At 43.5% G+C, this 24,659-nt stretch overlaps 1 protein-coding gene across 2 annotated transcripts in view; it reads right to left on the bottom strand.

Annotated features, from left to right (window-relative positions):
- BICD2 (BICD cargo adaptor 2) overlaps positions 1-18,520 on the bottom strand; it is a 99,111-nt gene extending 80,591 nt beyond the window's left edge. For both annotated transcript variants that reach the window (XM_075096634.1, XM_075096633.1), the window contains exon 1: positions 17,942-18,520. In XM_075096634.1, coding sequence (XP_074952735.1) covers positions 17,942-18,181 — 240 coding nt within the window. In that variant the 5' untranslated portion in view covers positions 18,182-18,520. The remainder of the gene's footprint in view (positions 1-17,941) is intronic.
- Positions 18,521-24,659: the final 6,139 nt, after the last annotated feature.

The raw sequence follows: 24,659 nt of genomic DNA, 5'->3' as shown, positions 1-24,659 counted from the left end.
TGAGAGATACATTTTTGCAGTTATGTATTCTAAGAGCTTGTATAATATTATCTGACTGAATAAACCACTGCAAAGTACGATGTTCTTGGCACACTAATAAAAAGTTCATTGCTCTGCCACTCTCCCCAGGACCAAACATGAAGCAATTCCACATGCTCTGGTGCAGTTGCATGGATGCTGAAGTTACTGCCAACAGATGACTGAAAGCATTTAACTACATTTAAGAGGTAATGTGCTAATAGACATGCATTACACATAGACAGAGAGTGGGCCTGGAAGAAGACCAGGCCCCAAACACGCAATATGTATTTAATGCAGCCACATAGTAGAAACACAGAAGATACACTGAGATGTTTACAGTGCCATGGAGTGCATTAAGCTACACCTCTGTGTTCAGCTTCATGAGCTGCTGTAGGACATCTCCATTCATGTTTGCCCTACTCTGGTCACAAAGAGGTAATTTACCAAAAGCACATTTTCCCAGATTTAGAAAAGTAAGCAAGCGACTGTAGTAATGAGCAAAGTCATAGAATCATAGAAACATTAAGGTTGGAAAAGACCTCTAGGATCATCAATCAAGTCCAAATGTCAACACAGCACTACTATGCTTCCTAAACCATGCCCTGAAATGCAGCATCTACACGTCTTTCAAATACCTCCAGGGATGGTGACTCCACCACCTCTCTGGGCAGCCAATTCCAATGCCTGACCACTCTTTCAGTAAAGAAATTTTTCCTAATATCCAATCTAAACCTCTCCTGACACAGCTTGAAGTCATTTCCCCTCATTCTATCACTAGTAATCAGGACTGAAGTAAGTTTTAAAGCTACATTCTTCAGCATTTCAGAATCAAACACAGCTCTTACGGACACACTTAATAGCACGCTCCCCACCGTTCCTTGGATATTATTACACTTCTTTGCATTCACTGCCACTGCTGCCCCTGCTGTTTATTCAAAAAGCACTGGTAATGTCCATGTGGGACTAACACATAAAGCAGGATTAATTCAAAACCAAATTACAATCCCAACACAGAACTGAGAAAAGCAGAGCCCCATCTTGCGCTCAGTGACATACTGAAGCAGATCAGTTTTATTTTTTAAGACTACAAGAAAGAATTCTCTGTCTCTCCAAGAGCTCACTTCATATTTAGAGCTGGAATTTGAGCAAGTTGATATGTTGCATTATAAATAGACACTGTTTTGAAGCACATGAAGGCCTCAAAGTTAAAGCAAAACTAAAAGGGAGGAAGAGGAATTCTAGCTGAATAACAGATGTTATACAAATTCCTCAAATGTAGCTTTTCCATTATTACAGCAGTTTTCTGCACTTCAAGAAGAGAAACTGAAATTTCAATACACTATATCAGTAAATCCAGTGGGAAAGCAGTATAATTACGCTCTGCTGCAACACCAGTTCCAAAGGCAGCATTAACATTGATCTTAAAACGCAAGAGGAAGAGTTAAATAATCCAAGCCTCTGCAATGAAGACATTCACGTGCAAACACACACACCCCCAAGTAGTGGGCTGTCCTTGATAGGTCTGGCAACCTTTTACAAGTAGAAATTTAGATTTTAAGCCTCATTGAACCAAGAGGCGATGGAACAGAACTCAGATCTGCATGAACTCCACATTTTGTGAAGGTTCTATTCCCTTGTACAGCAGTGCCCACTGAAAATCAAGGGCACATTCTTCATACAAAGCCTAATATTATGTGCAGTAACACAAAGCTAACACATGACTAACACAGCGTGGTACTATGCAGCAAATACAGGAGCCCAGGGCAAGAGAAATACTTTTATCAAATTAATCACTTTCTATGGAGGTGACCTTGCCAAAAAGAACAACAATAATGAGATGAGAAAATACATTCCTTGTGAGGAAGCACACCTAGGAATACAGTGTCAACCTTAACACTGTTTCAGGCCTTGTGAGTAAGTACAGGACAGGCCTGTTGTGGAAGTAAGGGCATATACAACCACACTGATGAAGAGGAGGTGCAGTAGAGCACAGGATCGATTCTCACAATTCCCAGAGCCAAGAACCTTAAAACCCAACCGATGCCTTGCAGGGCCTTTGCCAGCACTGAAAATCTCCCCGGATGAGCCAGCTGCTTCCCCAGCTGCAGTTCCAAGACGGGAATGAATGCCTTATTTTGCTCCCAGCAAACCCTAACAATAGGGATGTCAGACAGAACATCAGACCAATTCTGATGTTAACAGACTTTGTGTCATGTTAAAAAGGTCCATTTACTTCAGTCCCAATAACTCATATTTTAGGGTGCTTGGCCACACAGGCTACATTAGAACAGCCAGCTACAAAGCTGGTTTGTAGCTGATGTAAATCCACACAGCTTTCATTCTATGCAGATTTTATCAGCTCTCTGTCACCACTACAGTTCTTACTGTACTCCTGTTGCTTGGTTTCTACCTGTTTCCCAAGTCAAGCGAGTAGGTAACAAAGAATCTTTAGAGACATTTCTCTTCCTTGTATCCTTGCAGAGAGAGGATAAAATCAAGCTGATTTATTAGTAAGTCCTGGGGTAGGGGGTGTCTCAAACAAGAAAACTGTTGGGAAAGCTATGCTTTCCCTACTCCAGCATGTATGCATGGGAGACTGAAATACAGAACATTTTGATGTGAAAGTTTTCCTCCAAACTTCCAGACCAGCCCAACGTTCAAGTCCACTGTCCCAGCAACCCTGATGCAAAACCTACATCCCGACCCCCAGAGGCTCTCTCATCTTCCTAAAAACCTCCCAAAATTCAGAAACAGAGGAGTCACAATCTAAGATCCACACTTCAAGTCTGTTTCTAACTGGCCAAGGACAATCCTAAGTACAGTCTCCCTCCAATTCACTGCTGCGCTCACCTCCACTGGGGACCCAGGACAGGAAAGTATAATCAACCTTACCTGAGTCAAAATTACCTTACCTGGCTTACCTGGGTCAAAATCAATCCTGGAATATGGGATTTTTCCCACCCCAGAACCCCACAGAGGTTAAAGGTGACCCATAATTCATGCACACCATTCTAGGAGTTAAATGGCAGTTTGCAAGGATAGAGGGTGGAATGATGCAAAACACATGCAGGGGTGAGGGGGGGCTTCAAAACTCCTGAAGACGAGAGTGATCAGTAGGATCACTGCAGAAATAAAAATATAGAGCCTGTGAAAGGCCTGGCACTGACAGAAGATCACCCATCTCTGCATTCCTTTCCTAAGAGGTAATCCTACAAGTGTCACGATAGTCAGCATTCCTTCAGCCCTCCCAAAATGCAGTCAAATACCTGAAGTATCTCACATGCTCCACTTGCTAAAATCTAGATTCAGCTATTCAGTCCTTCAGCAAGTATTCACTTACTAAAAATAGGTGCTGGTGGGGTAATCATAAAAATGCATTCAAACTTGAAAACTGCATCCCAAACTATGGGGCATATGATAAAGCACAACAGGTAAAAAGAAAAAAACAGCTAAACAAAAAAAAAAAAAAACAGCACAGGATAACAGAATCACAGAATAGTTGAGACTGAAAGGGACCTTTGAGGATCTCCTAGTCTAACTTCCCTGTGTTAAGAAGGGCCACCTACAGAAGGTTGCTCAGGACATTGTCCAGGTGGGTTTTGAACGCCTCCAAAGATAGAGGCTCCATAACCTATGGGCAAAGAATAGAAAATGAGAAAATAAGCTAAACATGGCACATGGTGTTTGTGGTTATTTATGTATGTGCTATGGTTCAGTCTTTAGTTTTTATGGGCTGTTCTGTAGCAACAGAAACACTAGAGGCTGGGGCTAAACAATTCCACAGATGGATCTGTTCCAAGTGTTTTAAAACACCCCTACTCCCCAAAAAGTACTCTAATTTAGCCAGTAAAGTGCAAGTGGTCTCATTTCCCAGGGATTAGTTCGGACATTTTGGCTTCAGCCCACCTTTAAATAGCTTTCTGAATTGGACTTACGGTAGAGAACATAAGGTTGCACTTATGCAAAAATAAAAAGTACTAATTACCCCTAAAAGATGCAACCTGCAAAAATAGCTGCCGTACATTTCACCTATGGAGTCTAAGTCAAGTGTGGCTGAAATGAAGCCACCGACAAAGCTGCAGGTGGGAGCTAGCAGGTGTTATATTCAAACCCTCAAATTGCGCCTGAAAGCCAGAAGAGTCTAGCACACACGTGCACACATTCCTACATGGGGATGCTCCTAATCAGCATGTCCTGAGCCCTTTCCATCTATGCCAGCCCGAAACCATTGTGTGGTGAATCCCACTTATTGTCACACAGAAAGTACAGTCTCTCATTGCAGTTTGTAAGTCAGCTCCATGCTGTTGTGTGGCAGCTTGCCAGTGGAATATCCCCGCTTGGGCTCGCCCAGCATGCTGCCCGAGATAAACCACCACTTGATCAAGAAGACACACACAAGCACCAAGCTATTAACATGCAAATCTGCTAAAAAATCACCATCAGCTCTCCACCACTGACAAACTTATCTATCTTGCACAGATAAACTTTCCTTTGAAGTTGGCTACTATTTAGAGATAGTCACAAGAGAGTGAGACAGCTCAATTGTCTGGACATTACTTATACTAGGGCAGAACAACATTCCTTCCAGCTAACTATGCTTTAGACAAAGTAGCCTGGGCCAAGGCTTACCATTTTCTTTTTAAGCCAATTGTGCATAACTCATACACCCATCATTGCTATAATATTAATATAGTGAATACAGAAATTATCCTGTAATCTTTATTATAGAAATAAACCCAAGCAAGACAAAACATGGCATACATGCACAACCAAAAGCAACAGTTACACATGGCAACTGCTACCATTTTAAGAAAAATTACAGGCTTGTTACAAGATTAGTAATGTTAAGTTTCAAATAAAGCTCTTAATATTTTTTATTTTACTCTAAGCCTTCAATTTTTAAGACTTTGGTAAAATTCCTTCATGAAAAGGAAAAGGAGAAACTTTATAAAAGCACTCTGCTCTCCAACTGCAGTGATTTCACAATCAGAACAAAACAAAATCAAAGCCTGGTGCGTTTCACAGAGGAACATATGACCCAAGACAGCAAGGAGGGTTGGAGCCGGCTGCTCTCTGTCGAATCAAGCAACTGCAGTTTCTCCTTCCTGTGGGGAGTGGAGAACTCAGACAGACTTGCCTGCCACTCACCCAGATGTCCAGCCTGTCTGGCTTAGATTATCCCCAGCCTCAGAGATTACCTTTTAGGTCCACAAAGACTGTGGCTCTTGAGGGCATAATACATATAAGGACAGGTAGGAGGGCGAGAGAAATAGCATCCTTTGAGGGAAAAAAAACCTACAAAAAAAGATTTGTCTTTTCCATGTATTTGCTTTTACCTTCTGCACAAAGAATTTTTAAGACCAAAATGAGTTACCAGAAGGATTCATATTAAATTAGGAGATTGAATTCAGCAACTGTAATCAGAAGGGATCTGAACAAAAGGGCCACACCTTCATGCAATGGCAAGCACGGAATGACTAGGAGACAGAAAAGGACAGAGGTAGCTCTACAACTACCCAACTAATTTTTGGGAAAGATGCCTTCAAAAATCCTTTCACAGATCCCACGAAACTCTCCAGGAAAGTTTATCTGGAAAGCAGAAACACCACCCTTTTCACAACTTTAGAGGAGCAGGGGTAGGGGTGGTAGGGAGGTGAGAACCAAAACGAAAGTGAAAGGTATCAGACAAGGCTGCAACATTCACCACCACCACAGAGTCAGGAAGGAGGTTTCTCCTGAACACGGTGCTTGGGAAGTTATGGGGCATGTTTTGATAATACTCAGCGTAAACAAAGATTTAAAGTAACAAGCTCAGTCACTACCTCATATCTCATTTTTGCTCTCCCTACCTTTTCCCTTTCCTCCCCCACTCAGTCAGCAGCTGCCAAGTCTACAGAAAAGGATGATTTTTATATATATCTCTCTCCAAAAAATGAAAGGGAATGTGTAAAAGTGAATGATCGTAAGCACCTTTCAAAATACATTCTTACAAAGAGCAGCAGATTGAAGGTATTTTCTTCTTGTGTTTAGCTATTGTATGCAATAAAGAAAGACTTGAGCTTTTTCAGACTTCTCATAATGCTAGAATTTGCCAGATGTGCATACGTACACACAAAAAGTAAGGAACAAAAATACAAGTAGTGCCCTCTGTTGTAAGATATGCCATACACACCTATGCTTTATTAACTTTCAATGTAATATAAAAATCTACATTGTGTTAGTTGTGTGTCACAGGGAAATTCATGTTTACAATTAGGTTTGATAGGTTCAGAGATTTCTTAATGCAGTTCAGCAAAATCACATTAAATTAGCCAAGTCCATCCATTCAGTATTTAATTGCCTGTACTGTAGCACAAATGTGAGAGAAAGCACTAATCTCATGGACTGTATTTAAGAGAGTTTTATTAAAAGTTGCTTAAGTACATTAAGTTTTACTTGAAAGCAGATTTTTGGAATTTCAGGATGTATTTCCTTTCTCAACAAGGGTAACAAGACTTAGAAATTCTAACCCAAAACAGAATTAAAGAAGGAATGAATGTTAATTTAAGATTAAACTCCATTAATAAAGCATAAAATCTAAGATCCCTTTGCTTCAATTTACCTTCTCACAAATTTAATGAGGGAAACATTCTTAATAGCCTCATTGACACAATAAGGAAACTTGTGATGCTGTAAACTAAGGATGTGAGAGGACATTTCAAAAACCAAGTCTGCCATTTCAAAAAGCAAATGAACTATTCCAATTCCATGAGGTTTTTGGCTGTTTCCAAAAGGAGAGAGTTCAACACCCTTCCACTGGTTTAAGTTTATTTGTGAGCACAGCTGTTTAAAAAGAGCCATTCACATTTCCTGCCCATAAAACATTCCCAACCCATTTAAAATAAAGAAGGGAGAAAAACAAGACAAAAATCCGGTGCCGCAACTGCAGAAAAAAAAATCCAAATATTTATGAGGGTGTCTCACTGAACTTCCACGCTGCAGCATGCATGCTCTCCCACCAAACACTGAGGCACAGCTCTAAGGAAATGCTAGCACATCATCTTCCTGGTGCCAGGGTAAAAAAAAAGGCCATCACAGTCCTGGTCATTAGGTTTCAGGGTCCATCTGCATTCCTATTAAAACTCCCATTTTGTAAGTAATTAGGGCACAACACAGACTATATTTTCCTGCTGTTTTTAGAAAAGCTCCAACAAAGGGTGTTTGAAAGCACAAGCCTTAACTCACATTAAACCCAAAGCAGCTACAGAGTTAAGGGTATGGTTTTGTGCATGCATTTGTTTATATTGGGGGCTTAGGAGTACAAACATTTGTATGAGGTTAGATGCTCAGTTAACACTTCAGATGTGCAAATACCAAACCATCTCATGAGTAACAGAGGTCTTAAATTACTTGGTATTTAAAATTCAGCTACTGGTGTCAAGTAACTCATCCTCATTGGGAGAGAAGGGGAAAATGCTGGGGCAGTTCAGCTACCTTCTAGCCTCTGTGGGTGCACAAAAGAAACAAGTCATCCTAACTCTGCATTCCTCTTTCCTCTATCCTCACTTCAAAAAACTGTAAGCATAATTTTTTTTTAAAGGCACAATTCTTGGTACCTTTGCATTTAAGACTGACAACACTGCCAAGAAATAGGTAGTAAGCAAAGCCAAGATTTTGTCTATGAAAAACTGTATTTGAGGCTAGAGGGGCAGCTTTTTCAGGTTTGTCCCTTCTGAACAGATTTGCTGCACAAGTATGGACACAGATCTCAGCACATCCCATGCGAGCCCAGCACATGGCTGAAAAGAGGTCTTAATGTTTTCTTAAGTCCTTCTCACTTCAATTAGCTTTTCTGACAGGACTGTCATAACTCACCTATGAAACAAAGTTATATTGCACTGGTCTCTGCTTCCACTGAAGTGCCAGAGAATCTTGTCACAGCTGAATAATCAGATGCTAGAGGGATCTTAATAATTAGAAAAAGTAAATTCCAATTCTGCCCTCATTGGCTCTTTGCAGTTGATATGAGGGGACAGGTAAGTGCCTTCCTGCCCACCTGAAATAGTTTTATCACAAAAATGCCAGGAGATCTTAGCACAAGCAGACTGAAAAAAATCAGAAATGTCTGCCAAAACCAATGACACAAAAATCAGAAAACTTTGGATTTAAAGTAAAATTCTTATTAAAGATACGCAAGGAAAGAAATTGTGAATCAAGACTAAAAATAAGCCCAGTGTAATACTTGAAACTGCCATCTACTGTACCTATCCTCTCCTTTCCATCAGGAAAGAGAGGCCTCCAGATAAACACACAAGCAATGCCAAATAAACCAGCCATAGACAGGGGGTTTTCCAACTTAACAAAATATTCTGGTTTTCATGCATTTGAAATGAACTCATTTACACAATTTAAATGCAGATTTTTTGTAACTATACAGCATGTTATGTACACAGAAGATGGATTTTTACATGACAGCATCTCACTCATTTCCAAAACCAACCAGCCATTCAAATCTAAAAACCATCCATATTGTTATGAAAGACCAGAAAGGTGGCCGACAAAAGCTAGAGCAGTTGGATTTACTTAAGATAACAAAGCTTATCATTCCATTATAACTGTGAGAAGAAATTCAGCGTATTCTTCTAGAAGACAAGCCACAACAAAGCCTTCTTAAAGAGCACTAATGCTTCAGTGCAAAGGTTTGCATTTTCTTGTACCTTTTGTCACACTGAGTATGTTGCTGTATTCAAAATGCAAATTCTTCTTTAAAACCCTCTGCCTACCACTGCAGCTATAAGATGTGTGAGAATATCCCAGTATTGCTGAGTGACAGAATGAAAACCATTACCAAACATGTAAAATGGACTTTTGCAATGAGAAATGCCAGAGATTGAAGCCACAAAAGTTTGAGAAAAGAAAAACCACATGGAAGAAGTATTTGATGAAGGGAAAAATGACACCTCTTGTTAGAGGTCAAGCCTCATCCTTATTGACATTACAGCTGTTAAATTATGTACATTTATGTAAACTTGAAGGGGACAGATGAAAGTCTGAGCTGGAAATTAATAGCTCAGTCCCTTCAAGAGAAATTATTTATGTGAAAAATTATTACCTGATTTTAAAAACCAAGAATGTTTGATTTTAAGCACTTTTTGCTTAAAAGCAAACACTTTATGAAAGCATCACCAAAAGTGAGCCAAGTAGAATTGCTTGCACAGCTGTTGAACACAGTGAACTAAAATGGGAGTCAGACTGGAGCCTTTATTTACATAGATACAAGCCTCAGAAAGCTACTGGATTAAACTATGCCAGAAAAAAAGTTTAAATTGGGACCACTGCTGAATTATTTCAGACAAATCAAAGACCAAAATTTATTTACGGAAGTGTGTTTTGGCAAAATAATCTTTCTTTTGATAGTATGTACCAAAGCTGAGGGCATGTGGTGCTACATGACCCTGCTTCTTCCTGCTCGTTACCTCTTGGGGACAGTTGCATTCATCCTGCAACAGCCAATTCCCATTCTGAAGGCCAGAATGCCCCCTCCAAATAACATCAGAGCAAACCACAAAATAATTATATACTGATTGCTTGAAAATGCATTCTCTCTGTTTACTTCCCAACATCATACTGTCACAAAGTTTCATTCACAGCTACTGTCAGGGCACCCACTGCTGAGCTTTAGCAAGAGCTAGAGAACTGGGTTGGACCACAGACAACACGTCATGATATTCAACCACATTTGCCATCACAACCAAATCTCCCTCAGAACACACGCAGCCTTGTGTGCAAGGAGCACAAGAAAACCCCTTCTACCTTAGAATCATCAGTTCATGCAACAGAAGAAGCTCCAAACAAACATCAACCATCGATCATTTGAAAACAAAAAGAATTTTGACCTTGAAAAGAAAGAGACATGTATCAGATGTAAAACACTCTGTGCACCAGAAGCAATGAAACTTGTTTGGTTTTGGTGGGTTAGATGGCAGTTGAAACATATTTTTAGTTTGTAGCAATGCTAAAGAAATAAGCTTATTGATCCATTAGGTCAGTACACATCTCTGCCTTGGAGCCAGAGCTAAACTACAGGACCAGTTCTTTTCAGCACTGAGAGAGAGCACACGTGGAGAGACTTCCTAATTAATTTACTGTAATACCACCTCGTTGCCTACAGCATAGTGCTCAGCACCACTCCATAAGCTTGCTAAGATCCAGACTGTACAGTGGCATCAATTAACAGGTAAAACCAAAAGATTTAAGGAGACAAAGGACTGCAGCATACTGCAGAGGCTGGACCATACAGCATGAGTGTAGCACACCACCAGACATGGCATTCATTTCAGCGAGAGCTGCATAGGCCCCAATATGGCACAGCCTTCCTTGACCCAAGTGCCGACCATGACCGCAGGACTGCAGAGAAACCGCATCCATTCCCATACCATGCTTCAACTATGTCTGGGCCAAACATTCCCAGTTAGGCCTACGTCCAGGCTCACAGACCTGACAGCCAAGCAGTGTTCTGTGTAAAGGAGCTTTTAGACGCTACGTGCGCCTTCACTTCACCAGAGCCCAGGCTGCAAACCCGTCTGTTTTATGGGCAAGAGAGACAACAGCTTTTAACAGACTCTTGAGGTAAGTCCCATCTACCCACTCCAGATTGACACCTGTCTGCAAGGCAAGCCCGACTCATGGCAAGATGTGGAGGCAGACTCTGCTGTCTGGGGCATATTTCAGCCAGAGTAGGGAAAACAGCTGGGGAGAGAGCAGGGGAAGGAAAGTAGGAGGTGGAAAGAAGGAAAGCAGGAGCTAGAAGAAGGAGAAAACAAGAAAAAAGTGACAGTTCTGCAGCTATTACTTAAAACTTCAGGTATTCTCTGAAATGGAGGCTCCTGCATTCATTTGGATGGCAAAGTTTATTTATGTCACTTCCCTCTGCTAAGGTTTTGTGGATCATATTTCAAACCCATGTTACATTGCTCTGTTGCTAGGTTACCAGATCTGAACAAACAATTCTCTGCAGTCTGCCAAAAGCAGAGAAAGCAAGCAAATGAATGCCTGGAAGATGCATCATCCTCTGGAAGTCATCTTATGGCCCCATGCCACCACAGATTAGTCACAACCTCACATACCATAGAGCAAAAGAGGAAATGGTGAATCCATTAACTCTGGTGCAGCACACAGACCTGAGAACTGCTATTCCCACCACTGGTCCCCCTCCTAGGGAAGCCAGGCAATTTTCCAAATCATTACAGTTTTCTTTCTGATTAGAAGAAAAATGGTCCTAAATTCAAAGAGATAAATTGGTTATTAACACCCCTGAAAGTAGTGAGTTTGTTCCAGCAGATGTTGAAATGGCAGGTGAGAATTGCGATTTGAAATGAGCAAACTGCAGGCACCACCACAGCAGAGCTGCACGAAAACCCCCGTGCAACAACACATTAATGACCATAGGTTTGACTTCTGTTTTCCAGGAAGGATGTCTACCACATAAGGGGCTGCACAAAATCCCGCTTCAGGAATGAAGGAACACACAGCCATCACCCACGCAGAGGTGTCCATCAGAAGTCCTCCAGGTTCACTCAAGCCCTCAGCAATATCAGTCTGAAGAGAGGCTGCCAGCATGCAGTAGTTGATCTGGTGTTTCTCCTGCTGAGACTGCCTGTTCCCTGGTGCTGACCCTGTCACCATGCTCCCTGAACACCCAGGCAGCCCTCCATCCTACACGCAGAGCCTCAGCTCTAAAGTGCCCTCATCCAGGACTGCATGCTGAAGGATGCCAAATGTGAGTCTTTAATAGGAACAGTTTATTTGGGTAAAGATAAAAAGTGTTGCAAGACAGGCTACATACCAGTCCAGACCCTGCCATAAGTGCCAGCCTGGCAGTAATGCTCAGCATCCCCAAGACTGCCAATTCCAAGCAGTCAGGCAAGAAGGACCCACGCATGCTGTGCAGGCTATGGTTCGGGCAGCAGTTTCACTGTTGAGCTCAGCAGCAAGACTAGCTTAAGATGCTCCTCTCATCACCTATTTGATGCTCCAGTAACACATTCTTGGTGAGGTGGTATCTGTGCAACCATGTATTGGATGCCTGTGACCTAAATTGGGGAAGTGACCTAATTCAAAAACAAGAAGAAATCTGCTAACAAAAAAAGAAAAACAATAAAGAGGAAAATTTGGCTTAGTTCCACAGTGCAGTTCACTGTACCCGCTCCACCAGGACAGCAAATACCCAGGGTTGCCACACTTCCAGGGGAAAAATATATAGTAAACAGGACTACTGCTGCCAAACTTTTGTTTCATGAAACCTTGCATTTAATCTAATGTAGAAAATTAGAAAGAAGTTATCTGATGTTTGCTGGAGGGTCAGGGACAGCCCTCATTTTGGGCCATGGCACAGACAAGCATCACAAAACAAAAATAAAGCATCACTTTTCACCAAGACCTAACTCTCAGCTGAGACTACAGCAGCCTAGGGAAAAAGGCTATTCTGGAAACATGGGGGGTTTTTAAATAATTTAATTCCACCTGAAGGTTCTTACTATTCATCCCAATATTTATGGATGTTCTATTACATATGAGGCAGCAAATTTTATCAGAAAAGGCCCAAGAAGAAAATTTGGCAATCTCAAAATAATCTGAAATCATCACTTTAAGAATATTATTATTTCAGATTTTTAAGAAGGGCAGTTCAAGCAGCACTGGCAAAGAAAATGAAGTTAGCAACATGAAACCCTACAAGTTACTATTTCTAGTACAGCAGGAAAACTGGAGTGTTTAGTTTTTCAGGCTTTCTTTTTTCCAAAATAAGGATATGTAAGAAGCACAGTACTAAGTGTCTATACCGCTGCAGACATCAAATTAAAATTAGAGGAGGCTCTATTCTTAACATAAACCAACTATGATTTATCAACATATATGATGCTTAGTTTGCACAGGAGTATTTTGCTTACTCCACCCACAGTCTTTGGTCCGATTTTACACTAGAGACAGCAGTTCTGTTCTCTTCTTACATTTCAAGTGTGGCAGGTGTTAGAGTCCAAGTAACAATCACCATCAAATCCCAGAAAGCAGGTTCACAGAAGTATAACTATTTTCGATTAGTATGTGCAAAACTGAAATCAGTTCCCCAACACCAACTTGTAGCTGTACTTTTCTTATTCTAGATTTACATATGTATAACCAGGATTAAGCTGGTCTATTAAAAAAATTCCTTTATTTTATGTACTAAACCCTTTGGTGTTAACAGCACCAGAGGGTTAGAGGTAATCTCAAGTGTTGTTAAGGTCCCCTGCTTTACACAAGAATCAATGTTACAGCTTAATAGTTGTCAGGAGGAGATTGCAGCAGTGTACCTGAGGCCTTAGAGGTGTTATGACTGAATATGATTATTTACCATGATTAAGTGGAAAGACCTGGTTGATCCAGCACTGAACTACGAGCACGGAGAATTTAATCCCAGTCTTCCACTGGCTTGTCAGGTGACTTTAGCCCAGCCATTTCTTCCCTCTTTGCCCTAATGTTCCTACATACAAAATGAGCACAGCGGTACAGCAGCACAATTGGTAAAATGCTTTGAAAGTAGATAATCCAGCAAGGAAAATCACTGCTACGTCAATAACTAGCTTAGGTGTCTGTCTATAAGGTATACAGTATTATACAAGGTATTCAGGAAAGGTATTCCTTCACTTTTGAAGGTGCACAGTTAAAACATTAAACCAGTCTGGATGAAGTATCATGTATCCGGTTAACTGTTACATATGTAAATGAATTAAGCAAAGCTTCCGGCAGTGATACTATACACTACACCTGAGCAGTACATTCAAATAAACAGCACAAATATTACAGCCCTGGCACATATTGCCTTAGTTGCATAGTATACCCCATGTTAGCTTAATGGGAAATGTAACAGCTCAAGGTGTTATTTGAATGTTTCTTTCAAAGACAGCTTCTAAGTCCACCCAGGAATCATCTACAGTGAATTCATGGCATGGCATAAAGTCAATACATGATCCTTAAAAGAAAAAACAGGAGCCACTGCCACCGTACTGAGAACAAAGGGTCATGTACCATCCCACTCATCCTTGTAAGCTTTTCCCACCTCCCCTCTCCCTTAAAAACCATACAGAACCATATACGTCACATTAACTGTGATGTACCAACACATTGTTTTAGACTTTAAAGACAGCCACAGCCTACTTGCATACTTTTACATTATTACAAAAATAAGTAATTCATAATATAATGTCCATGTTTTCTGAGGGATTTAAATGCAAATCTGCCACCACCAGTACAACATAACCAGCTAATCAGAAAAATGCTTTGGTCAGCAGCCGTTTTCATAACTGAGCTAATAGTTACAGATCTAACTGACATCTCAAAAGCAACTTGAAAGTACTGAACGAAGCAGATAACCCCTTTTCCAAGCTAACCTTCCACGCCACATTCCCCTACAAATCATGAGGGATGCCAATAACTGAATTCCCAGACAACCACTTTTGTTAGCTGGAGAGTGCAAATCGCATATCCTAGGTATCTTCCCCGTAAGTACAGAAATCCTGGCTCAGACAGGTAGGCAGCCCTATAATTTATACAGTTAGCACCATCACAGACAAAGGCTTGCAGGATGACTTAATAGTTGAACACTGCCTACAGAAACAACCTTTTATTACTTCATTCCCTAGAGAGGAAAAAGCAACAATAAAAATTTTACATATGCAATGTGATGTAGTATTTCACTACAAGAAAGCCAGTATCTTATTTCTCTGAACTAGGAAAAACTGTGTTATTTAACTATAATTAATAAAAGTTTGAAATTAATTCCCTTTTACAAAAGCAAAGGCAGGACTCAAGATAACCAGTAAGTTCACCAGGGAAGAAAGTTGTATTTATATTTAGTTCTCTCAAATGAAAATGATACAAGAAATACAGCACAAATTACCATAAAAGGTATGAGATCAAGCCAGCGTGCAAGCAGGTAAAAGGACAAACTCAGGGAAGAATTAACAATTTATCAAGGACCCTGACTAAAGAGAGGTTGGTTTGGAGCCCCAGTGCAAGGTCAGGACAGGTCCCCAGCTTCACCAGGAGGACTGGGTGTATTTGCACTGGGTGCAAATACTGGGTGTTACACAGACGTCTTTACAAAATGAGGTACAGCTCTGAGGATGCCATCTGCACTTACCAAAGGGACAAATCTGTGGAGGTTAAGGCTATGAAATTCTGCCACAATCGGGGATGGGGGACAGGTAGAAGAACCTGGCTGGAAAGCTATGGAAGATCTGATGACTGTAGCAGAAAAGCCTGTACTTTCAACAAATTACAAGGTTCTCATGCTCAGAGCCCATTTGGCTACGGTATGAACAGGGCCATGATATGGGATGCTTCATAACATCAAACAAATTAAAACATATCCAAATCTACAGCACCCAGCAGGACAGGAAACTTTGCTGTGTGCCCGTACAGCTCTCATCATAACATGGCCTTGCACTGTCAAGGTCTCCAGATTCAGTAGAGAAGAACAAAACAAGATTGAGAGACTAGAATTGCTGTATTTTAAAAGGCTGCATGAAGTCACAGTTAAGAAACAAGATGGAAAGCACTCCTGTTCTAGTCAGACACGCCACCATCAATCCCCTGCCTTTCCCAGGAACAACCCAAAGTAACCCAAGGCAGAGTCCCTTTAGGTTGGAGTGTGGCAAGTCTTGTATGCCAGGCTCCTCTAGCCGTGCCTAGGAAAAGCAAGAAGTTGCATAAACAGCAGAGAAGATCAACTCCTCTGCTGAGAGCGTGTTTCATGCATCTGCTAAAGTTTTACACAATCTAATGCAGACCAGATTCCTCCACAGCATCACAATGCAGAGGAGCAATGCTTTTTCCCTGCGTAGGCTAACTAGCAGAGTCCTCAAGCTGTTCCCAGAATTACTTGCCTCCCAGGTTTTGACTTAATTACAACAGGACATGCACATGCAAAGCAAGTCCTTCAGAATGTTAAAAGCAAAAAGGAGTGAATCATTGCTGATCCTGCCATTTTCATTTTTCTAAACCTCTCCTACAAGCTTCTGAAGTGTTGCAGCCCTAAAAGAATGAAAATAAGTTGTCTTCAAGCCTTTTTCCATCTGAAAGCAAAAATATGTAATGCCCAAGTGTATGCAGCACAGCCCAGTGAATAAAGCACTATCTGTGACTGAGACAACCTGGCTTCCATTCGTCGGTCAGGCACTGACTTGCTGAATGAGGTTGGGCCAGTCCCTTCACCTCTCGTTGCCATGTCTCCCATCCCACCTACCAAACGGGTTTACTGACTTTTCTTTAGCACAACTCTATCACTGTCACCTACTTTTCAAGACTGCCTCTACCCTTGACTTTCATGTAGCATCTCTGCTACTGTACACTGCTGTGTTGGTCTCAAGTGGCTTTAGTTATACTGGTATATTAGTTCAGTTTGCATATTTAGTTAACAAGTTTATAGCCATGTAATTCAAGGTAATTAATCTCTTTTGCTTATTTAACATCATAAAAGCAGAATAGAAAAAGCTTTATTTACAAAACCAAAATACAGACAGGATGCAGGAAATGAGGGTGTTCACAGATTCAGCTGAATCTGTACCACTCCACTCACAAGTATTTACTTTCCCTCCGAAAGAGCGTATTTTGATGTTACTTCAAATCCATTTCCAACTGAACGAGCTAAACCAAAGACCCATCAGATACAGTCTGCATTGGTCAAATAAATCCACATATATTCACCTCTTACGCTGTATCAGGTTTTTTGCAATCAAGGTAAGGCCTAAATCATTTGAAAAGCAGCACAGGGTTTGCCTGCATGGAAACAGTCACCAAAATAACCAAGGATGCAGGCAGACAAACAAGTTCCCATGAGACATACCATGTAGTAGACTAGCAGAATATCAGCTATACTCTCATAAGGAGAGCTAAACATGTGTCTGCATATTCTGGCAGGTCAGTGCCACTCTCTGCATGGACTTGCTGAGGCAGCTCTTTTCCTGTGGTTCTAGACCCGAGGAAGATATTGCACGAGAAAAACTTGTGTCAGTTGACCCAAGAAAAGAGCATTTCTTGTCACAAACCTTACTCCACTTTATAAAGTAGATGAGATCTGAAGCTTCCTTTAAAAAAATTTTAAAAACCAAAACGGCCAACAGCAGTGAACTGCACCAAAACAAAGCTGTGTGACCTAAAGCCCACTCTATTATTTTTGCGGTGGTCTGCATTAAGGAAGTCATTAACACCAACGCAAGATTCCTCCCTCCGCACAAAAGCGGGCATGTGACAGTGGCCACAGAGGCACCCTGGCACCACCAAAACCCCGATCCCCAGCCCTCGCCATGCCCCATCTGCCCGGTCCCCGCTCCCGGGAGGAGCACGGTGACAGCAGCCGGCTGCCCCGGGCCGGGGGCTGAGCTGCGCTGCCTCAGTGCAGGCAGCCAAGAGGCTCCTCTCCTTGCTGCAGCCTGAGGCCGACCTGCTGCAAGAGTCCAAGGCAAAACGTGACGGGAAGAGAAATAAAGGCATTTAGCCGCTTCCCCCCCACATCCCCCTGGCACAGGAGAGGGGTTAGGCGCAGAAAAGCTTCCCCCCCTCCCCCTTTCCCGCTCTGAAAGGTAAAGGCAATCGTCTTCGAGAGCTATCGCTTCGGAGCAGGAAAGCTTTAATCACGCAGCCTGCAACAAAACTGAGGCCTGGTCGCCCCGCTCCAAATTCTGCCGGGGGCAGAGCAGGGAGGGGGTGGACACGACGACCCCGACCCTCCGACCGCCCCGCAGCAGCCCCGGGCCCCTCAGCCCGCGTGCCCCCGGGATCCGAAGACGGCCGCCTGTCCCCCTCCCGCCTTTCCCAGGCAGCCTTCGCCCCCCTCCCAACAGCGGCAGGGCTGGGCCCGGGCCGCTCCGCAAGGCGGGCACCTGCCGCCCTGCAGCCGGCTCACCTCCTTCAGCTGCTCCATCTCGGTGCGGATGGTCTCGTATTCCAGCTCCAGCTCCTCGTACTGCTGCTTCAGCTGCTGTTTCTCCTCCAGCACGGCCAACCCGTACTCCGCCGCCTGGATCTTCTCTCGGGTGGTCTCGCCTAGCTCCTGGAAAAGCCGCTTGATCTCGCTCCGCAGCCACTCGGGCTCCGACTCCATCACCAGCCTGGCGTAGTCCTCCTCCTCCATGGCCAGCGACATGTCGGCGTGGGCGGCCGCCAGCTTCCAGGCGGCGACGCTGGCAGACGAAAGGGCAAAGGCGCAGCCCGTCTGCCGCTCCTACCAACGCCGCGGCCCACGGGCGGCCATAGCAGAGTCCGCTCGGGCTGCCATCAACGCGCAAGGCACCCACTGCGCTACGCCACAGATCCCTTCACGTCGCGCCGCAGCTGCGAGACTCGCCCTAAGCGAGCCCTGACCGCACTGAAATCATTCAAAAGGAACGACCGGCCCGGCGCCCCGCGCCACGCTGGGGCGGGTAGTTCGCTCCCGCCGCCGACCCGCGGGTCGCTCCGCCCGCCGGACTACAGCTCCCAGTATGCACGGCGAGGGGCGGTGGCAGCGGCGGCGGGTGAGGAGAGCGGTCCCTGCCGAGCGGCGGCGGCCCTGCCCGCGAGACGGCGCGGGGCGGGAATGCGGCCGTGAGGAAGGGCTGAATATAGAGTCCTAGAGTCATAGACTAGTTAAGGTTGGAAAAGATCTCTAAGATCATCGAATCCAACCGTCAACCCAACACCACCATGCCCTGAAGTGCCACGTCCACACGTTTTTTGAACACCTCCAGGGATGGTGACACCACCACCTTTCTGGGCAGCCTGTTCCAATGCCTGACCACTCTTTCAGTGAAGAAATTTTTCCTAATATCAAACCTAAACCTCCCCTGACTCAGCCTGAGGCCATCTCCTAACATCCTATCATTAGTAGCCTGGGAGAAGAGACCAACATCCACCTCACTACCTCCTTTCAGGTAGCTATAGAGAGCAATGAGGTCTCCTCTCAGCCTACTCTTCTCCACACTAAACAACCCCACTTCCCTCAGCTGCTCCACATAAGTCTGTTCTCCAGACCCTTCACTAGCTTTGTTGCCCTTCTCTGGTCATGCTCCAGCACCTCAATGCCTTTCTTCTACTGAGGGACCCAAAACTGAACACAGTATTCGAGGTGCAGCCTCACCAGTGCAGAGTACAGGGGCGCAATCGCTTCCCTACTCCTGCTGGCCACACTATTCCTGATACAAGCCAGGATACTGTTGGCCTTCTTGGCCGCCTTATATGTCTGGATCTAATCTTTAACAGCCTGATCTGCCAGCCACAGTGTCAAAAATTAACCCTAATGCAGCCCAAGTGAGAGTGCAGCAGAAAATGCCCTACTATGCACACATCCCTGGTGGCTAGTTCTTTGCTAATAAGTACTTTCAGGGCAACTGGAAGTCAGAAGCAGTTGAATACAAAAAGGTGAGTACTGCACAAGGGACATCTAACAGCAGCCAGGCGTGGGGACAAAATCACTGGTAGGGTTGGATTGTTCTCATTTGCCAGAACGGAGGGTAGCATAGGCCACACCAGCATGGGAAGAACAAAAGGTTACCATGAGAAGTACTGGTGCCAGCCCCCAAGTCCCCACACAAGATCTGCCAGTATTCCATTTGTTCCCAGTGTTTCACATCTCCAGCTCAGTTCCTTCAAGTAGTTCTCCGTCCACTGACAGAGAACAAAACCCGTACTCCCTAGTGTCACCTGAGGATAAGCACATCCACGGGACAAGATGCTCATGTACCACCAGACTGCCCAATAGAATGAAGGAAATGTCACAGCAAGTTCAAGTGGCATAAATAGTTGTGAGACAATAACACTTGGGCAACTTTACCATGCTGCTTGAAAAAGGTGTTGCCAGTCTCACAGGAAAATGCAATCAGCTGTTGCTAGACATGACACCATTGGGCAAGTATGGTGGCAAAGGCACAGAAATTGGGATACTCATTTCTCCACCACAGGTAGAACTGATTTCTAAAACATAATGAAGGCTGAACAGAGCCAAACACCTCTCTTAGTTGGACCATTGTAATCCCTAAGCATCTCCATAAAGGCGATGTGAATGTGCCTCTGCTTTGCACCCAGGTGCGGAGCTGGTTGTTTCACACACGTGTGTCCGTCCGCCCCGCCCCCCCGTGTCTGTCCCTGGCCCGGCCCGGCCCCGCCCTCACCCCCCTCCCCACCCCCGCCCGGCCAAACCCACCAGGAGAGCTCGCCTAGCTCCCCTGCTTTTTCACCTTCCTTTAGTGCAGAAAATCCAGCTCAGAGTTTCTTCCAGTGTTGAAAATAACTGGTAATGAACTGGTAAGCAAATGCCAAGCATAATAAAAAACAATTACAAGTCTGACCACTCCACAAGGTCTGGAACATAAAGCAACATATTTTCTCACAGTTGCAGGGTTTTTTCAAGGTACTTTCAATTTCTGCCTGTGCTCATCATGCTCTGTCCTGGTACATATAAATGCTTATCCCTTTAATAAACTGTATAATGGCTGAATACTGCCTCTTAGTCATGAAACTGCCTTGGCCAATTTTACTTCAGGGCCCTTACACTGTGTGGAGCTCCCCATGACTCATATGCAGGGCTGTATTTGTCTCATGAGCACCAGTGTGACGCTCAGTTACCTGGATCTAAGGAATAGCAAATCATTGTCCTCAGCCTATGGTGTGCATGTGAAATTCCTTTAGCTTTTTATTTTCAGAATTCCTCAGGGAAGTTTTTTTCTTAATAGTAAGTAAAATCTGGCTGGCCTAAGCCAGAAGATACTCACATACCCATTCTTCCCATTCCTGATCATGGAGGTCTCCACATAGTCATGAGGGCGCAGAGATGTCTTCTGCAGGAGGTTTTGCCCCGGTAACTTGTGTAAGTGGGAGCTTTGGTTTTGGTGGGATTGTGATTCAGGTAAGCTAGGAGTAAAAGCATGCAAAAGGACACTTGCATGCAACAGGATATTTAAAGCTCCTTTTTAACTTTGTAAGGAGTTCGAGTTTCCAGCCTCATGAAATTCCCTTCATGGGTGACTTTTTCCTCCAAGAATAATACACACAAATTACATAGCGCCTTGTAGTGCCAAAAAGTAAATCACTAATCACAAAGGGGTTTGCAGCTGCATTGCTAAATTATCTTAAAAAGAAAGTATCTCTCCTGCCAGCATGGTTCCAGTGACTATCAGGGAGAATAAAAAAATAACCAACTTCCTGAAACAACAATGTAGGCACTTGCTAATTAATGGTAATATCAACAATATTCTATTGTGCTGATGTATTCTAACCCCATAAGCAGTTGCTAAGCTGACTTGAAGCAAATGTAAAGAACAAACAAACAATTGTTTGTTTGTTTTTGCTTTTCCAGGAGTCCAGATGGGAAGATCACCAGCAAATGCTGCACAGTTAGTAGCTGTTACTGGAAGGAAAATGACATCCTCCTACAAACGGCAAAGCAGAGCTTTATAATGAAATAAAGTCCATCTGTGGCAGTGGTTTTCAGAAACTACTGCAGTGATAAAGGCCTTTAAAAGATCATAGAATCATAGAAGCATAGAATATCTAAAGTTGGAAGGGACCCATAAGGATTGTCAAGTCCAACTTCCTGCTCCTGGCATGACTACCTAACACTAAACTGGATGGCTAAGAGTGTCATCCAGATGCTCCTTGAACTCTGACAGGCTTCGTGCCATGACCGCTTCTATGGGGACCCTGTTGCAGTGACCAGCCACCCTCTCAGTGAAGAACGTCCAACCTGAACTTGCCCCTGACACAGCTTCATTCCATTTTCTTGTGTCACTCGTCGCACTCTACACCTTCCTCAAGGCGGGCACAAGTTCAGGTTTATTAGGAGTTTATCATTCCCACATTCATGGTTCTCTAGCCCAGAGCCCACCATTGGTGTTGAAGACTGAGGCATTAAATGAAGAAAGCATTAAATGCCTCTGCCATGTCTATGTCCCTGCTTGTGAGGTGACCATTCTCATCAAGCAACAGGCCAATGTTATTTTTGGCCTGCCTTTTGCCATTAATGTATTTTAAAAAGCCCTTCTTCTTATCCCTCATGGTACTGGCCAGCTTCAACTCTAATTGAGCTTTGGCCACACATGTTTCCTCCCTGCAGTGGCAAACAGCATCCCTATAGTCCTCCCATGTCACCCGACCTTGCTTCCACTGGCCATATACTTTCTTTTTTCTCTTTATTTCTAGAATATCCCTGGTCAGCCAAGCCAGCCTTTTACCGTGCCTGCTTGACTTTCTACACTTTGGAATTGCCTGCTTCTGTGCTCTTAGGAGGTGGTACTTAAAATGTAACCAGCACTGATGGACCCTAGCAACTTCAAAAGCTTTTTCCCAGGGGACATTACTAAGCAGTTCCCCGAGCAACCTGAAGTCTGCTCTCCTCACATCCAGAGTTGAGGTCTTGCTGACAGTTTTCCTCCTGTCACCACAGATTTTAAACTTGACTGCTTCATGGTCACTGTAGCCAAGGCTGCCACCGATCTCCACTTCACCCCTGAGGCCCTCTCAGTTAATAAACAAGTCAAGGAAGGCACCCTTCCTGGTTGGTTTCCTTGTATCTGTATCAAGAAGTTGTCATCCAGATGGTTTAGGAACCTTCTGGACCTCGTTTGTCCCAGCTGTGTGGCATTCCCAGTTGACATCTGTCAAGTTGAAGTCCCCCATAAAGACAAGAGCGGATGACTTAGAGGCATCCCTTAGTTCCTTAAAGAATAACTCATCGGTGTCATCTTCCTGGCTGGGTGGCCTATAGTAGACTTCCACAATAACATCTGCTTTATTTGTCTGTCTGTCCCTTAATCCTTATACAGAGGCTCTCAACTGTGCCACCACCAACAGCAAGCTCCATGCATTCCACATCCTCTGCTACATACAATGCTATCCCCCTGCCTCTCCTGCCCTGCCTATCCCTCCTGAAGAATGTATGTATGATGTAACCATCCATCATGGCACACCAGTCCCACCAGGTTTCACTTATACCAATGATGTCATATCTCTGGGACTGGGCCAAGGCTTCCAGCTCCTCTTGCTTGTTCCTTATGCTGCATGCATTTGTGTAAAAACACTTCAAGTGTGGCTCATTGTGCCCATCACCACATGTAGCAGTCTGAAGAGTCTCATTAGCATGCATGTCCTCAGACTTTGGTGTGTCTACCCATTGCCTGTCGCTGACTACCTTGGTACTGCCCCTTTCCCCCTTCCAATATAGTTTCAAGCTCTGTCAATCAGCCCTGCTAGCTCCTGAGCAAAAGCCCTTTTCCACTTCTGAGAAAGTTGCATCCCATCGGATGTCAGCAGATCTGGTGTTGAATAGTCTGTCCCGTGATCGAAAAAGCTGATATTCCACCAATGACACCAGCCTCGGAGCCACATGTTGATCAGCTGGACCCGTCTGTTCCATTCAATAGGCAGGTAGAAAACTTCTTCCTTGGTAGGCACGAGACACCCCTTTCAGACACAGCTGCTGGTCATTTTCACATTCTGTAGTCATCCAATGATTCAAAAAAAGAAAACATATCTTGCAACTTCATTTCACATAGCTCTCAGCCTGATGTCTGGCCCCCGAGCTCCTCTCATTGACTGAGTTTTCTACCCTCTTAATTACTGACATTTGAAAATATAATGCACTCATAGAAATGGGAGACCTTCACCCCACTTCAACACATTTCTTTCTAATCTCACAATTTTAGATCATGATTTATGTATTCTGAACACTTATGTTGCTAACATTACTTTACTGAGCACACTCTTCTGTCTTTAAGTTTCTACATTACAAAAATTAGAACTCACCAGAAATATGCAGCTGCACTGCAGAAACCAACATTCATTAATTTTACAGGGAGAATACCCATGAACTAGAACACAGCTCTGGATAGGATTATTAATGTTTTGGTGCAGAGGGAGTAAAAATCTCCTTGGCATTCATTTAAAAGATCATCTAGCCCACAGTAGCAAAGCTACATCATTGATAGTAGGACTAGTAATGCTGATATTAAAATTGCCCAACTGATGTAATTGAAACTGTTCAGTAACTCCTTCAAGATGTAAGGGTAGCAGTGGTCAACAGTTTCTACTGCTTTTTAAAAAGATATGCTTACATGTGGATTGCCTAGTAATGCCATTTTGGTCTAGCACACTATTCATATGCACGTGTAGCTGTAGCCAAATGCTTAAATCAGTGAAATGTATGCATGGTTTATTAGACCTAGCATGCTCAGCAAGTTTGCAAGACCAAGAATTAAGCATGGATACTATCTTTCTAACAACTCACCACAGGAATGGAATAGCAGACATGCTTTATAGACTCCAACTGGATACAAGAAAAGCAGAAAAAACTTCACAATACTCAATAGAAAATATAAGTGTTCTTATTTGAATGACATGCTGGAATAAATTCAAGTCATAGAATCATAGAATCATAGAATGGTTTGGGTTGGAAGGAACCTTTAGAGTTAATCTAGTCCAACCACCCTGCAGCCCAAACACCCGTTAATTAGATTAGGTTGGTCAGAGCCCCATCCAACCTGACCTTGAATGTTTCCAGGGATGGGGCATCTACCACCTCTCAGGGCAACCCGTTCCAGTGTTTCACCACCCTCATAGTAAAAAGTTTTTTCCTTATATCCAGTCTAAATCTA

The sequence above is a fragment of the Phalacrocorax aristotelis genome, chromosome 6, assembly GCF_949628215.1.
Source record: "Phalacrocorax aristotelis chromosome 6, bGulAri2.1, whole genome shotgun sequence".
Classification (NCBI taxonomy): domain Eukaryota; kingdom Metazoa; phylum Chordata; class Aves; order Suliformes; family Phalacrocoracidae; genus Phalacrocorax; species Phalacrocorax aristotelis.
The sequence above is the reverse complement of the archived record's forward strand: the minus strand, read 5'-3'. Positions and strand labels throughout refer to the sequence as shown.